General features: G+C 39.8%; 1 protein-coding gene across 2 annotated transcripts in view; it reads left to right on the forward strand.

Moving 5' to 3' along the window:
- Positions 1-15: 15 nt before the first annotated feature.
- The window catches only part of LOC131272970 (partner and localizer of BRCA2-like), a 26,297-nt gene continuing 9,064 nt past the window's right edge, over positions 16-17,248 (forward strand). For both annotated transcript variants that reach the window (XM_058286273.2, XM_058286274.2), the window contains exons 1-3: positions 16-239; positions 2,656-2,715; positions 2,855-2,954. In XM_058286273.2, coding sequence (XP_058142256.1) covers positions 192-239; positions 2,656-2,715; positions 2,855-2,954 — 208 coding nt within the window. In that variant the 5' untranslated portion in view covers positions 16-191. The remainder of the gene's footprint in view (positions 240-2,655; positions 2,716-2,854; positions 2,955-17,248) is intronic.

Here is a 17,248-nt window from a genome sequence, read left to right on the forward strand (position 1 = left end):
GAGGAGTGGCTTTAATTGGTTGTAGAGCGCGCGCCCGGCCCGCATGGGACAGCTGGTGATTTGCACGTTCAGTGGGTCTTGAGCTTCTGGTTCTTCTCTGGGCGCCTTTGGGGTCCGGGCCCAGGCGGGGTGTTCGTGTCCGGAGACCCGAGGTTTGTGACGGCTACTCTTTTGTTCCGGCCGCTAGCCCAATGGAAGAGCCACCCGGGAAGCCCCTCAGCTGTGTGGAGAAAGAAAAGGTGCCGGGGCTGCGGGAAGGGCTAACGCAGGACTGTGACCAACCCACCCACATCCCAGGCCTTTAGGCTTGTCTTGTTACCTCGACCGTCTGAGGGGGAGGGGGCGTAGGAGACAGGGAGAAAAATATGCAGAAGAGTGATGTGGTGGCGCTTGAAAACGAATTTTCATTGCAGCAGTAATGCATGCATATAAAATGTGAAACTTATGGGTAAAGCTAAAGTATTCTTTGACAATTCCTCCCTCCCTCCCCCCCCCGCAAACAATTTTGGTTCCTCTCCACTCCCAGGTAAATCTACAGTATGGTACTTCTAGAGATTTTCGTGTGTGTGTTTTGATGATAGTTGTATTTTCGAACCCTCACCCCACCACAGATAGTATTTTTTTTGCAAAAGGGCGTGTCATAAATGGTATGATTTGTATGGTTAGGCAACTTAACATTTTCTTACCCGCTATGTCCTTTTTTCTTATTCCTGGAGTCCATGTATAGCATCGTATTAGCTCATGTATACTTTGTTTTCTACAGTTCTATATTGTATGGAAGTGTCATAGTTTCTTTAGCTTTTACCCTACTGAGAGATTCTTAGGTCGTTTTCAGTTTTTTCCTTCCGCAAACGGGTGCTGATCCCAACGCCCTTTTGCCTCCATGTGCTTGTGCAGATGATATTATACCCAATGTATTTTGTGCTCACTGTACCAAACATTGTACTATATTCTTCATTCACATTAGCTCATCAATCCTTTTATATTGGTTTACCTTCTGGAGGGGTGAGGCAGGCAATTTACAAGGAAACAAGATGATAGTAGATATTGATAAGGTCTGTGACAGTACTAGCTTAGAGGTTACAGAGCAGACTCTAAAGTCCAACTACACCAGTTTGTGACCTGCCATTTATTAGCTGTGTGACTTTGGACAAATTGCTTAATCTCTCCATTTTTCCTTTCCTCATCTGTAAAATGGGAATAAACAAACCCTTGTTGGTAGGGTTGCTGTGAGGATAAGTGAAGTCATTATTTGGAAATCACTTAGCAAAGTCCCTGGCAACAATTGCGGCACAATATAAAAGTGTCAGCTATATTATTACTGTGTAATTGAGAATGAGTAGGGGCAGAGGTTGATACTTGTAAGATACTTGTATTATGGTAACTGGGAAACAGTACTATGGGTTCTGAGAAAAATAACTTGCTCAAATTCACACAGTTGGCAACTTGCCTAGTAGCACATTTTGCAAGTGGTAGATCTTTTTTTTTTTTTTAAGGTAGTTATTGAGGCTAGAAATCCTGATGCTGTTTTATTGGCTGAAGGACCAGTTCCTCCAAAAGAGGCTCTTGGTTCCTAGAAAATGGGGGGAAAACGTGTGTGGGGGTAGAAGGTAGGGTGGCTTTACTGCTGAGAGAATCCTTTGAACCACTGAAGCCAGAAGCAGAGAATCTAAACTTTTAGAGAATAGAAATTAATTGGACTCAGCCTAGTTCATTTATTTAATAAATATATGTTGAATGCCTGCTGTGTGCCTGTCTGTGAATGAAGCCATGAAAGCTCCAATTTCATGGACCTTCTGTATGTTCCTCAAATAATACCTAGCCCTTTCCACCACGGAGTCTTTACATTTGTGGTTCACTCTACCTGGAATATCTTTGTTCTTCCCAAAGCTAGCTCCTTCCAACTGCAGGTCTAAGCTCAAATGGGAATCCTCAGAAGCATTTCCCTGCCCACCCTATATGTAAAGTAGTCTATTTCCTGTAGCCAAGTCACTCCCTCTCATTACCCTTATTATCTAGTTACTTATAACCATGTGGAATCATCTTTTGTTTTCTTGTTTGTTATCTGTGTTTCTCACTACTTGGAAGCTGCCTGCCAGCTGGAGCCTTGCCCACTCTGTATCTCTAGCAACTGGAACAATAACTGATACCACTATGCTTCAGTTATTGTTCCAGGTGCTAGGTATACCTGGAGCTATAGCTGACAAGATTACTTGCTGAATGAATGTATGAGGATGACAGCCCCTGCCATCTTCAAGGATCTCATAGGAGGGGGAAAACTAAATGGTGAACATTACTGTTATTGGGGAGGGGTGGAGTGTCTAACCTGGGTTTGGAGAAGGACCTCAAAGGCTACCCCAGGGAAATAAAAATCTAAGCTGAAACTTGAACAGTAAGTAGGAATTAGCAAAATGAATAGGGGAGGAAACGCTTCGGGATAGGAACAATGTAAGCCAAGGTCCTGAGATATTAGAGAGTTTGGGTTTTGTGAGAAGGGGAAGCAGACCAGTATATGCCAGTGCTGCTTCCTTCCCCGTTTCTTCCTGAGGGGCCCTGCTGAGCACTGCCTAGTCACATCTGATAGTTACTGTTTCCCTTCCCTCTGACTCCATTTTTTGTCCTGCTTAGTGTTGTTTGGTGTTTTTCTTCTTTCAGTTGAAAGAGAAACTAGCATTCTTGAAAAGGGAATACAGCAAGACATTGGCCCGCCTTCAGGTAAGTGAATCTTATTGTTCTCTTAGATTGAGGTGTTATAGTTCAGACAGTATAGAAATGATTCTCTAAAATAACAGGCCTTTAAAGAAAAGACTAATTTCTTTTTCTTAACTTTGTTCGTTGCTTTTGTTTTCTGTAGCGTGCCCAGAGAGCTGAGAAGGTTAAGAAGTCTATTAAGAAAGCAACAGAGCAAGATTGCTTGCTTAAGCAGGAAATTTCACCACAACTAAACCACTCAGGTAAAGCTAGCCCATTCCCTCATGCTTGCTTTATTATTCATTTCCCAGGTATATTTGCTGCAGTTCTTTTTCCCAGAGCTTGAAGATAAGGACTAGCAATAGGTTGGTTGTTGTTGTTTTTTTAAAGATATAATTCCTGTACCATAACATTCACTCTTTTAAAGTATATAATTCAGTGATTTTTAGTGTATTACAAAACTCAGAAGATTGTACAACCATTCCCACTGTCTAATTTGAAAACATTTTCATTGCCCTGAAGAGAAACCCCTGTACCCATTAGCAGCACTCCTACTCCCTTTTCCCCCAGCTCCTGGCAACCTCTAATCTACTTTCTGTTTCTATCTATTTGCCTATTCTAAACCTTTCATATGAATCGTGTAATATATGCCTTTTTGTGTCTGGCTTCTTTCACCTAGCTTAATGTTTTCAAAGTTAACCCATGTTGCAGTATGTATCAGTACTTCATTCCTTGTAATAGCTTAATAATTTTCCATTTTATGTATATGCCACATTTTTTTAAAATTTTATTTTATTTTTTAATTATCTTTTTATAAAGTTAATAGATAACACAAAACATTACATTAAAAAACATAAGAAGTTCCCATATACCCCACTCCCTGTGCCACATTTTATTTATCCTTACAATGGTTGATGAACATGAGTTGTTTCTACTTTTGGATGTTATGAATAATGCTGTTACCAACCAACATTCATGTACAAGTTTTTGCGTTGACATGTCTTAGATTCTCTGGTGTATATACCTAGAAATGGAATTGCTGGGTGATACGGTAATGCTATGTTGAAGTTTTTTAAAAACTGCCAACATTTTTCAATGTGGCTGAACTATTTCACATTCCTATTCACCAAAGTATGTAGGTTCTAATTTCTCCACATTCTCACAAATACTTGTTATTTTCTAGGTGTTTTTTTGTTTGTTTTTATTTTTTTTATAGCCATCCTCATAGATGTGCAGTGGTAACTTATTGTGCTTTTGATTTACTTTTCCTAATGACAAATGATATTGAGCATCTTTTCATGTACTTATTGGTCATTTGTATATTTTCTTTGGAAAAATATCTATTCAAATCTTTTGCCCTTTTTAAAATTAGATATTTTGTCTTTTTATTTTTGCATATAAGGGTTTTTCATGTATTCTGGAGTATTAGACCCTTATCAGATACGTGATCTACAAATATTTTCTCCCTTTCTATGATTAAAAGACTTCTTTTTATTAGAGAAGTTGTAGGTTTACAGAAAAGTCGTACATAAAATACAGAGTTCCCATATACCACTGTACTATTAACATTTTACATTAGTGTGGTATGTATGTTATAATTCACGAAAGAACATTTTTATAATTGTGTTACTCACTACAGCCCATCATTTACAATAGTGTTCACTGTGTTAAATTTTATTAAAATTTCCCCTTTTAACCACATTCAAATATATAATTTAGCACTCTTAATTACATTCACAATATTGTGCTACCATCACCACATCTATTGCCAGAACTTCTCCATTATCCCAAATAAAAACTGCACAATTTAAGCATTAACTCTCCTTTCCCTACCCCCACCCCAAGTCCTGGTAACCTATATTCTACTTTCTGACTCTGATATAATTTGTAACAAGTACACATACACACACACACATACACAAAAGGTGGGGGATAGAGGAGTAAAGGAACAATATCTATATGTATGCTACTGAAAATAAGTTGATCTCAAATCAAAAGTGACTTATAGATTTAGGATGTTAAATTTTAACCCCATAGTACCCACGAAGAAAATACATGAAAAATATTCAGAAAGAAATGAGAATGCTAAAACTGTTAATGTAATATACATACCAGAAATGGGTTGACATTTATAAAGGGAATTTATTGGATAAAACCTTACAGTTCCAGGGCTATGAAAATGTCCAAATCAAGATTTCATCAGAGATGCTTTCTCACCAAAGATCAGTTGACTGATGAATAATAGTGTGCTTGATGATGTCCCACACATCTCTTAGACTCTGTTCATTCTTTTTCATTCCTCAGCCTGAATCATTTCAGTTGTCTTATCTTTACGAACACTGATTCTTTCTCGAGCACCTCCAATCTGCTATTGAAACCATCTAGGAAATTTTTCATTGCAGTTATTGTGTTCTACAACTCCAGCAATTCTCTGTAGAGATTCCCATATTCTTCGTTCGCTGTTTTCCTCATATCCTTTAGTTCTCCCTCCTTGTTTTCCTTTCTCCTTGAGCATATTGAGGATTTTTTTTTTTTTTTGGAATTTTTCAAAAATTTTATTGATGTATATCACTCATGCATAAACATACATAATAAGTATATAGTAAAAGTTGTGAACTTACAAAACAAACATGCGTAACATCATGCAGGGATCTCATCCGTCACCCACCACCAACACCTTGTATTGTTCTGAAACATTTGTTATAAATTATGAAGAATATCATAAAAATATTACTACTGGGAAGCCGATGTGACTCAAGCAATTGAGTTCCTGTCTCCCACTTGGGAGGTTCTGGGTTTGATTCCTGGTGCCTCCTGGAGAAGATGAGCAAGACAGCAGACTGTTGGGGCGGTCAGGTGTGGCGAGCTGATGCAACAAGCTTACACAACAAGGAGACACAAGAAAGACAATGAGAAACACAACAAAGCAGGAAACTGAGGTGGCTCAAGAGATTTAGCACCTCTCTCCACATGGAAGGGCCCAGGTTTAGTTCCCAATGCCTCCTAAAGAGAAGATGGGCAGACACAGGGAGCACACAGCAAATGGACACAGAGCAGATAGCGAACACAAACAACGAAGGGGGGGATAAATAAATAAAATAAATCTTTAAAAATATATATATTACTACTAACTATAGTCCATATCTTACATGTGGTGTATTTTTCCTCCAATCCACTCTATTACTTTTTTTAAATATATTTTTATTACAGAAGTTGTGAACTTAAAAAACAATAATGCATATGTAGAGAATTCCCATACAGTAACCCTTCATCAATACCACACTGGTTAAGCATTTGATGCAGATTTTGAGGTAATAAAATCAGACTATTACAACCAACCATGGTCCATAGCATACATTTAGCATACTTTTTCCATACCCCCACCCCTGATTATCAGCACAGTACTTCTTTGGCATTGATGCAAGAGTATTACAGTATTGCTGTTAACCACAGATCACAGGTCATACCAATTGTATTTCTCCCATGCTTCTCCACATTCCCCCTACCCTGCAATAATGACATACATCCACTCTATCTCACAGAAGGACTCTCTTACATCTGTATCATCAACCACAATTCTTGTCAGCCTCTGGGGTTACTGTATTACTCAGTCCCTAGATTATTCTGTACCTTTGTTTCAATTGACATTTACATCCCTAGATTACTCTTTTCAGCCACAATCCCATTTATAATGCAGCTGCTAACTATAATGTGTTACCATCAACTTTATCAGTTTCCACACTTTTACAGTCCAGTTAATTAAAACTTCTGCATTCATTAAGCATCAGTAATCCTTCTCAGCTCTCCTTTTTATCTCCCAATAACCTATACTCTAGGGTTTAACTCCATGCGTTTATTCTTCATATTTAGTTCATTAATGAGACCACACAATATTTGTCCTTTTGTGTCTGGCTTACTTCACTTAACATAATGTCTTCAAGATTCATCCATATTATATGTGCTCCAATTTCATTTTTTCTTACTGCAGCATTGTATTCCATTGTATATATATATGCCACATTTTGTTTATCCATTTATTGATAGATGGACACTATTTGCATTTTCTCTCTATTTTTCTTTGTCAGTTCTAGCTAAGAGTTTGCTGATTTTATTAATCTTCTTGAAGAACCAACGTTTGGTTTTGTTAATTCTCTCTATTTTTCTTTTTTTAAGATTTATTTATTTCTCTCCCCTTCCCCCTGTTGTCTGGCCTCTGTGTCCTTCGCTGTGTGTTCTTCTGCGTCCGCCTGTATTATCAGGTGGCACTGGGAAACTGCATCTCTTTTTATTGTTGCGTCATCTTGCTGCATTAGCTCTCAGTGTGTGTGTCACCGCTCCTGATTTTTTTCACGCAGAGCGGCTCTCCTTGCAGGGCGCGCTCCTTGTGTGTGTGGCCCCTACATGGGGGTGCCCCTGCGTGGCATGGCACACCTTGCACACAACAGCACTGCACATGGGCCAGCTTACCACAAGGGTCAGGAGGCCCTGGGGATCGAACCCTGGACCCTCCATATGGTAGATGGACACTCTATCAGTTGAGCCACTTCTACTTCCCTCTCTATTGATTTTTGTTCTCAATTTCATTTATCTCTGCTCTGATCTTTGTTATTTCCTTCCTTCTCCTTGCTTTGGGATTAGTTTGCTGTTCTTTTTCTGGTTCTTCCAACTATGTAGTTAGGTCATCAATTTTAGCTCTTTCTTCTTTTTAATGTAAGCATTGAGGGCTATATCCTTCTCAGCACTGCCTTCACAACATCTCATAGGTTATGATATGTTGTGTTCTCACATTTCATTTGTCTTGAGATATTTATTGATTTCTCTTGAAATTTCTTCTTTGACCCACTGATTATTTAAGTGTGTTGCTTATCTCCATATATTTATGAATTTTCCCTTTTTCTGCCTCTTGTTGATTTCCAGCTTTATTCCACTATCAGAGAAAGTGCTTTGTGTAATTTCAATCTTGTTGAATTTATTGAGGTCTTTGTGTCATAACATATGGTCTCCTGGAGAAATATTCATGGGCACGTGAAAAGAATATATATCCTGATGTTTTGGGATGCAGTGTTCTGTATGTGTCTATTAGGTTTAATACATTTATCATATTATTCAAGCTCTCTGTTTCTTTATTGAGCCTCTGCCCAGATGTTCTAGCCAATGCTGAAAGTGGTGTATTGAAATCTCCAAATATTATTGTAGAGACATCTACTTCTCCCTTCATTTTTTCCAATGCTTGCCTTATGTATCTTGGGGCATCCTGGTTAGGGGCATGTACATTTATGATTGTTAATTTCTTCCTTGTGAATTGTCCCTTTTATTAATATATAATGTCCCTTGTCTCTCGTAACAGTTTTGCTTTTAAAGTCTATTTCATCGAGTATAAGTATGGGTATTCCAGCTTTTTTCTTTTTTTGGTTACTGCACACATGGAATATCTTTTCCAACCTTTCACTTACAAACTATTGATATCCTTGGGTCTAAGATGAATCTCTTGCAGACAGCTGTTTTAGTCAGCCAAAAGGGGTGCTGATGCAAAGTACCAGATATCTGTTGGCTACCAGGCCCTAAAGAGTCCAATTCAAGCTACCATAAGAAGTACTTTCTCACCCAAAGTCTGTTACCATGTGTTGATGCAAGATGGCAGGCGACGTCTATGAGGGTTCATCCTTCCTTTTTCCTCTTAAGGTTCCTTGGTCCCAGCTTCTTCCAATCTCAGCTGTAAGCTGGTGTAAGGCTCAGCTCTCTCCCTGGGGGTCATTTCTTTCTGGGCTCAGCTGCTCTGTTCTCTTCACAAGGTCAATTGGAGACTGTCAGGCTTATCTCTCTTCCCAGGGCCTCTGCCTTGTCTAATGAGCTGAGCTGTCTCCATTCCTCTGTGTTTTTCTCCTGAGTGAGTGTCTGCCCACCAAGGGCCATGTCCTATTGACATGGCCAAATCAAAGACCTAATCTTAACTTAATCTAGTAAAAGTAAAGCCTCTGGATTTAATGCAGTCAAAGGGTATCATACCCAGAGAAACAGACCAGTTCACAAACATAATATTTCTTTTTGGAATTCATCAGTAATATCAAACTGCTACAACAGCATATAGATGTCTCATATTTTCTTATCCATTCTGCCAGTCTCTGTCTTTTTATTGGGGAGTTTAATCCATTAGCATTCAATGTTACTACTGTAAAGGCAGTTCTTATTTCACCCATTTTGACCTTTGGATTTTATCTGTCATATTTTATTTTCACTACTTTTTTGACATTTTTAGTTACTTTTACTGATGTAATCTTTATTTCTAGACTCTCTTCCAAGCCTGTCTCTCCTGTCTTTTTAGGCTGTAGCACTCCCTTTAGTATTTCCTGCAAAATTTGTCTCTTGGTTAAAAATTCTGTTACTGTTTATCTGTGAATATTCTACACTCACCCTCATTTTTTTTTAAAGATTTATTTTTTATTTATTTCTCCCCTTTCCTGCCCCAGTTGTCTGCTCTCTGTGTCCATTTGCTGTATGTTCTTCTGTATCCACTTTGTGTTCTTGTCAGCAGCACCCAGAATCTGTGTCTTTTTGTTGCGTCATCTTGCTGCGTCGGCTCTCCATGTGTGCGGCACCATTCCTGGGCAGGCTGTACTTTTTTCACACTGGGCAGCTCTCCTTACAGGGTGCACTCCTTGTGTGTGGGTTCCCCTGCGCAGGGGACACCCCTGCATGGCATGGCACTCCTTGCACGCATCAACACTGTGCATGAGCCAGCTCATCACATGGGTCAGGAGGCCCTAGGTTTGAACCTTGGACCTCCCATGTTGTAGGCAGATGCCCTTACCATTGGACCAAATCCACTTCCCTCACCCTCATTTTTGAAAGGCAATTTTGCCAGATATAAGATTCTTGGCTGGAAGTTTTTCCCTTGCAGTATCTTAAATATATTAAATATAGAAGGAGCCGAGGATGTAGTTGTTCCTGTAAGCTCTGGAGGCTGAAGCTGCCCACATTGCCCCAGGAACCAATGAGGCTTCTCCCACCTTTCTCCTCTGTCAGGGGTAGGGACAGAGCCATAGCCTGGTGTAATAACCCAACTCATGCAGGCCAAGACTGTAGTTTCCCGGAGAGATTGGTGAAGCTTCATATCCCTTCCTCCCCTGTCTGGAGTGGGGACGGAGCTGCAGGTTTGGGCAGGTCTCAAATGTCCAAGTAAACTGGCATAGCACCTCCCCCCAACCCCTCCCAACCCCACCAGGGGTACTGTCCCTTCTCTCCTTCAGGGGTGGGAATTGAACCACCAATGCCCAATAGTTCAGTCCATGTAGGTCAAAAGTGTCTGCCATTACCTAGAGAGGCTGAGGAAACACCAATACTCTTCTGTCCATTGGGTGATGGGGTGGGTCCACAGGCACTTAACAGTGTAAGCCGAAAGTGCCTGCTGCCTGCCATTTCCCAGAGATGCCAAGGGTACACCAGCCCCCTCCTTTCCTATTAGGGGGTGGAGAGGGGGGTAGCTCCACAGGTGCCCAACAGTTAAGTCCCTATAGGCTGAAAGTACTTGCCATTGCCCGAAGGGGCAGAGGAAACACCAGTCCCCTCCTATCCTGTAGGAGGTTTGGGTGGATCCGCAGGTGCCCCCTGTCCAGTCCATGCAGGCCAAAAGTGCCTGCCACTGCCTTGAAAGATTGAGGAAACCCAGCTCCCCTCCTATCCTTCTTGGGGGAGGTGATGGGGCTACAGATGTCCAACTGTTCAGTTTGTGTGGGCCAAAAGCATCTGCAGTTACCCAGAGAAGCTAAGGAAACACAGTCCCTCTCTTGTCCTATCAGGGGTTGGGGTCTAGCCACAGATACCCAACCGTTGAATTTGTGTAGGCAGAAAGTGCCTGCAGTTGCCCAGAGAGGCTGAGGAAACAGAGTTCCTTTCCTCTCCTATTGGGGTATGGGGACAAAGCACCAGCTGTCTGACTATTCAGTCTATGCTGGCCAAAAGCACCTGCAGTTATCCAAAGATGCTGGTGCAGGTTTCCCCAGCATCCTACCTGCTGGAGGTGGGGCTGGAGCCTAGGCTAGGGCTGCAATCCGATCTTGGTGGAAAGCAGCTGGTCCCTACCTTCACTGTGCTTTTTAGTCAGCATTGTTTCCCCTTGTATTAGTCAGCAAAAGGGGTGCTGATGCAAAATAACAGATATTGGTTGGTTTTTATAAAGGGTATTTATGTGGGGTAGGAGCTTACAGATAGCAGGCCATAAAGCATAATTTACTTCCCTCACTAAAGTCTATTTGGAGCAAGGTGGCTGCCAACATCTGCAAGGATTCAGGCTTCCTGGGTTCCTACATTCTTGAGGCTTGCTTTTCTCTGGGTTCAAGGTTCCTTTCTACCTGGGGCTGGCTTCTCTTTCCTCTGTGAGCTTACTTCCCCAGTCTTCAGCATCAAACTCCAACATCAAAACTCCAATATCAGAAACCCTCAAATCTGTTCTTTGCCATGCCTTTTTATCTGTGAATCCCCACCCACCAAGGGGTAGGGACTCAATGCCCTAATCATAACTCAATCATGCTCAGGTACAGATCAGATTATAAGCATAATCGAATATCTATTTTTTTAATGCATAACCATATCACATTGCTATACCCCTCATGCCAGGGGTGGAGTTAAAATGGCAGCTACCATCCTCTTTCTGACTTGGACAGGTTCAAACTTTAGCTGTTATTAGGATTATACTTTAGCCAGCTGAGTTTAGTAGCTGAAGTCAGTGCCTGTCTCTTCCTCCCCCATTTTTGGGAAATGGAACTTCCAACTTCAGCCACAAAATAGATTCCAAGGCAGCTTGTGCCGCCAGTGGAGTAAGGGCCCTGGCCTCTGGCGTGGAGGGCTCTACTCACAAATCATTTCTGCAGATGGGTGGTCTCCTCCTCCCATACTTTCAAGGATTGTTGCAGGATGCTTGTCTGGTCTCCTGGGACCTCCAAACAGGTTAGATTCCTCTGGGTGGTTACTAACTGCCCTGTAGGACAAGCTGACTTTTGGAGCCCCTTACCCCTCCTGAGGATCATTTTTTAAAGTTTCTGTTCAGTAAGTCCAAAGTCTGGTCCTATGCTTTGATGATTTGTGGATTTTTATCTTGGTCCTTTGGTTAGGCCTTCATTTCCTGTTTCTTTGTCTTATAATCTTTTGTTGCACACTGTACATTTTATAGTATTTTATAAGCATTATCTCTGGGATTTAGTCTCTGAGCTATCTGTTCCTTAAGTTTATATCCAGCTATTGAGATGACAGAAATTTTCTTGAATGCCCGAGCTAATTAAAACAAAGCAAAAAGCACCTTTCACTCTCTGCAGATTGGCTCTGCTTTGAATGGTGGTCTCCTTCAGAGCTTAGCTCTCCTGTCAAAAAGATCAGCTCAAGGCAAATGGGAAGTACAGGATTCTCTCTGACTTACCTGAGCCTGCCTGGACCCAGAGCTGTGGAACCTGCTTCATTTCCTGGACTTGTGCTTGCTGGACCTTAGGAATTCCCCTTTTACAGTTAAAAGTTCCAATGAGAGCCCCCTCTACTCCCTTTGAACTAGACCTCCTCCCCCTCCTGGCTGCTCTCTTGAGGTATTTAGCCTTTAGTCCTTTGCCCCAAGCCATTTCAACTTAATTGTTTCTCATATTGTTCCAGTTGTCTGCAAGTTGCTACTCTGGGAGGAGGAGCCCAATACCTGTTCAGGGCTCAGTCTCTCAGACTTCTGCCCACTAGATTGGCACTGACATATTGCACCCCTATGTGCAGACAGCGGCCATTCTGCTACCTCTGGAACAGGGCCAGGGATCCACAATGGGAGAGCAAGCTAGCTCCAACTCTGCATTGTGAGGGTGGGGAAGAGGCCAGTAGGGCAATAGGAGCTTCTTCTAAGGCTTATGAAGCTGGCTTTTCTTTATTCAGCAGTTGTCCTCTTAATGCTACCCTTTAACAGTTTTCTGTAGCTTTAAGGTAGTTTACTGTCTTTAATATTCCTCTGCAGCCTTTGCCCCGAGGTAGTTTGGAATAAGGGTACCTCTCAGACCCAGCCCCCAGGGATCTGAAGTAACTGATTAAAGGCAGAGATCAACCATCAGACCACACCCCCCCACACTAGGGCTTTATGTCCCACCCTGACACCAGCAAGCTGAGCTAGGAGCCAGAGGGGCAGTCCCCACTGCTGCCAGGAGGCTGTGGGAAAGGGAATATTAGCTGCTGCAGGGAGGGTGAAACTCACTGTCTTTTGTCATAGTTTACCAGCCTCTTCCTCCTCTTCTCCTTGGATGTTACACAGTGTTCCCTCAATTCTCGAGTTTCACAATAGTTAATTCAGATAGTTCCTGCCAGTTCAATAGTTGTTTTGGTGGAGGGATGAATTTCTGGGACTTCCTACTCCACCATCTTCTCACAATCCTAGCAATTGACTCTGTATATGTTCAATTGGATTATTGATTTAGTTACTCTTTTCCCCCTTAGCTAATTTATTATAAATGTAATAAAATTATATTTATTACATAAATATTTAAAAGATGACTTAAAAAATTTTTATTGCAGTATATCATTCATACATGAACACACATAAGTGTATAGTAAAGATTGCGAACTTAAAAAATAAACATACGTAACATCACACAAGGGTCTCATACATCACCCGTCCACCAACTCTTTGCATTGGTGTGAAACATTTGTTACAAGCTATGCAAGAGCACCATCAAAATATTACTACCAACTATATTCCTTATCTTACATTTGGTGTATTTTCCCCTAACCCATACTATTTTTTTTTTTAATGTATTTTTGTTACAGATATTGTGAACTTGCAGAACAATCATACAGATATATAGATTTCCGATACAACTCCACACCCTGGTGGAACGTTTGTTACAGATTATGAGATAATATCATCATAATATTACCACCAATCATGGTCCATACCATACATTTGGCACACTTTTTCCATACACCTCCGTTATCAACACAGTACAGCTTAGCATTGATGTAAGAATATTATACTATTGCTGTTAACCACAGTCTGTAGGTCACACCACTTGTAGTTTTCCCATGTTTTTCCATATTCCTATCACCCTGCAATAGTGATGTACATCTGCTCTAGTTCACAGAAGGACTCTCTTGCATTTGTACCCTTAACCACAATTCTCAACCATCTCTGGGTTCACTGTGTTATTCAGTCCCTGGATTATTCTTTAGCTTTCTTTCTATTGACATTTACTTCCCACACTACCTTTTTCAGTCACAATCCCATTTATAAACCAGTTGTTACTCACTATAATGTGTTACACTATCAACTCTATCCATCTTCACACTTTCACAGTCAAGTTAATTAAAACTCTTAGGTACTTTAAGCATCCATAGTTCTTCTCAACCCTCCTCTTATCTCCTTATAGCCTATACTCTAGGTTTTAATTCCATGTGTTTATTATTTGTATTTAGTTCATATTAATGAGACCATGCAATATTTGTCCTTTTGTGTCTGGCTTGCTTCACTTAGTATAATATCTTCAAGACTCATCCATGTTATCACATATGTCCCAATTTCATTTCTTCTTATTGCAGCATAGTATTCCATCATACGTATATACCACATTTTGTTTATCCATTCATTGTGGATGGACAAGAGGATTGTTTCCATCTTTTGGCAATTGTGAACAATGCTGCTGTGAACATTGGTGTGCAGATGTCTGTTTGTGTCATAGTTTTTAGTTCTTGGTATATTCCTAGTAGAGGAATTGCTGAATCATAAGGCAGTTCTATATTTAGCTTCCTGAGGAACCGCCAAACTGTCTTCCACAGAGGCTGCACCATTTTACACTCCCTCCAACGGTGAAAGAGTGTTCCTGTTTTTCCACATCCTCTCCAGCACTTATTTTTGTCTGTTTTTTTTTTAATAATGGCCATTCTATGTGGTGTTAGATGATATCTCATTGTTTTAATTTACATTTCCCTAATAGCTAGTGATATGGAACATTTTTTCATGTGCTTTTTGGCTATTTGTATTTCCACTTTGGGGAGATGTCTATTTAAATCTTTTGCCCATTTTTTAATTGAATTGCTTGCTCTTTTATTTTTGAGTTGTATGATCTCTTTATATAGAATGGAAATCAAACCCTTATTGGATAAGTGGTTTCCAAATATTTTCTCCCATTGACTGGGTTGCCTTTTCACCTTCTTGATGAAGTCCTTTGAATCACAGAAATGTTTAAGTTTGAGGACGTCCCATTTATCCATGTTTTCTTTTGTTGCTCATGCTTTTGGTGTAAGGTTTAAGAATCCACCACCTACCACAAGGTCTTGAAGATGTTTCCCTACATTTTCTTCTAGGAGTTTTATTGTACTTCCTTTTATATTTAGGTGTTTGATCGATTTTGAGGTAATTTTTCTATAAGGTGTGAGATAGGGGTCTTCTTTCTTTCTTTTGGCTATGGATATCCAGTTCTCCCAACACCACTTGTTGAGTAAACTGTTCTGCCCCAACTGACAGGGCTTGATAGGCTTGTCAAAAATCGCTTGGCTGTAGATGTGAGGGTCTGTTTCTGAACCATCAGTTCAGTTCCATTGGTCTCTGTGTCTATCTTTATGCCAATACCATGCTGTTTTTACCACTGTAGCTAGGTAATATGATTTAAAGTCTGGAAGTGAGAGTCCTCCAACTTCACTTTTCCTTTTTAAGATGTTTCTGGCTATTTGGGGCCTCTTGCCCTTCCAGATAAATTTGATAATTGTGTTTTCCATTTGCTTTAAAAATGCTGGTGGAGTTTTATTGGGATTGCATTGAATCTGTATATCAATTTGGGTAGAAATGACATCTTAATGATATTTAGTCTTCCAATCCATGAGAATGAAATGTTCTTCCAATTATTTAGGTCTTTTTTGATTTATTTTAGCAATGCATTATAGTTTTCTGAATACAAGTGCTTTGCATCCTTGGTTGTTTATTCCTAAATATTTGATTCTTTTAGTTGCTATTGTAAATGGAAATTTTTTCCTGACTTCCTCCTTAGATTGTGCACTATTAATGTATAGAAACACCACTGATTTTTGCATATTGATCTTTTGTATCCTGACACTCTGCTGAAATCATTTATTAGCTCTAGCAGCTTTGTTGTAGATTTTTAGGGATTTTCTAGACATACAATCATATCATATGCAAATACTGAAAGTTTGGTTCTTCCTTCCCAATTTGGATGGCTTTTATTTCTTTTTCTTGCCTGATTGCTCTAGCTAGAACCTCTAGCACTGTATTGAACAACAGTGGTGACAGTGGGGCATCCTTGTGTTGTCCCTGATCTCAACAGGAAAGCTTTTAGTTTTTCACCATTAAGTACAATGTTAGCTGTGGGTTTTTCATATATGGCCTTTATCATGTTGAGAAAATTTCCTTCAGTCCCCATTTTTTGTAGTATTTTTATCAAGAAAGGATGCTGTATTTTGTCCAATTCCTTTTCTGCATCAATTGATAAGATCATGTGATTTTTTTCCATTGATTTATTAATGTGGTTTATTATGCTGATTAATTTTCTTTTGTTGAACCAGCCTTGCATGCCTGGTATAAAACCCCCTTCATCATGATGGATAATTCTTTTAATGTGTTGTTGGATTCGATTAGCAAGTATTTTATTGAGGCTTTTTACATCTGTATTCATTAGAGAAATGGGTCTGTAATTTTCCTTTTTTGTAATATCTTTATCTGGCTTTGGTATTAGGGTGATATTGGCTTCATAGAGTGTGTTTGGTAACATTCCTTCTTGTTGAATTTTTTGGAAGAGCTTGAGTAAGGTTGGTATTGAATCTTCTTTGAATGATTGGTAGAAGTCACCTGTGAAACCATCTGGTCCTGGGCTTTTCATTTTGGGGAGCTATTTGATGACTATTTCAGTCTCTTTACTTGTGATTGGTTTATTAACGTCTTCTATTTCTTCTAGTGTCAGTGTAGGTTATTTGTACATTCCTAGGAATTTTTCCATTTCATCTACATTGTCTAGTTTTTTAACATGAAGTTGTTCATAGTATCCTCTTATGATCTCCCTTATTTCTGTGGGGTCAGTAGTAAGGTTCCCGTTTCATTTTTTATTTCATTTATTTGCATCTTCTCTCTTTTTCTTAGTCAGTCTAGCTAATGGTTTGTTGATTTTGTTAATCTCGAAGAACCAACTTTTGGTTTTGTTCATTTTCTCTATTTTTTTTTGTTCTCAATTTCACCTATTTCTGCTCTGATCTTTGTTATTTCATTCCTTCTACTTGCTTTAGGATTAGCTTGCTGTTCTTTCTCTAGGTCCTCCACCTCTGTAGTTATGATTTTCCCTCTTTCCTTTTTTAATGTAAGCATTGAGGGCCATGAATTTCCCTTTCAATACTGCCTTCACAGCATCCCAGAGGTTCTGATATGTTGTGTTCTTATTGTCATTTGTCTTGAGATATTTATTGATTTCTTTTGAAATTTCTTCTTTGACTCACTGATTAAGAGTATGTTGTTTAATCTCCATATATATGTGAATTTTCCCTTTATTTGCTATTTGTTCATTTCTAGCTTTACTCCAGTATGATCAGAGAAAGTGCTTTGTATGAT

The sequence above is a fragment of the Dasypus novemcinctus genome, chromosome 23 (genome assembly GCF_030445035.2).
Source record: "Dasypus novemcinctus isolate mDasNov1 chromosome 23, mDasNov1.1.hap2, whole genome shotgun sequence".
In the NCBI taxonomy this organism is placed as follows: Eukaryota; Metazoa; Chordata; class Mammalia; order Cingulata; family Dasypodidae; genus Dasypus; species Dasypus novemcinctus.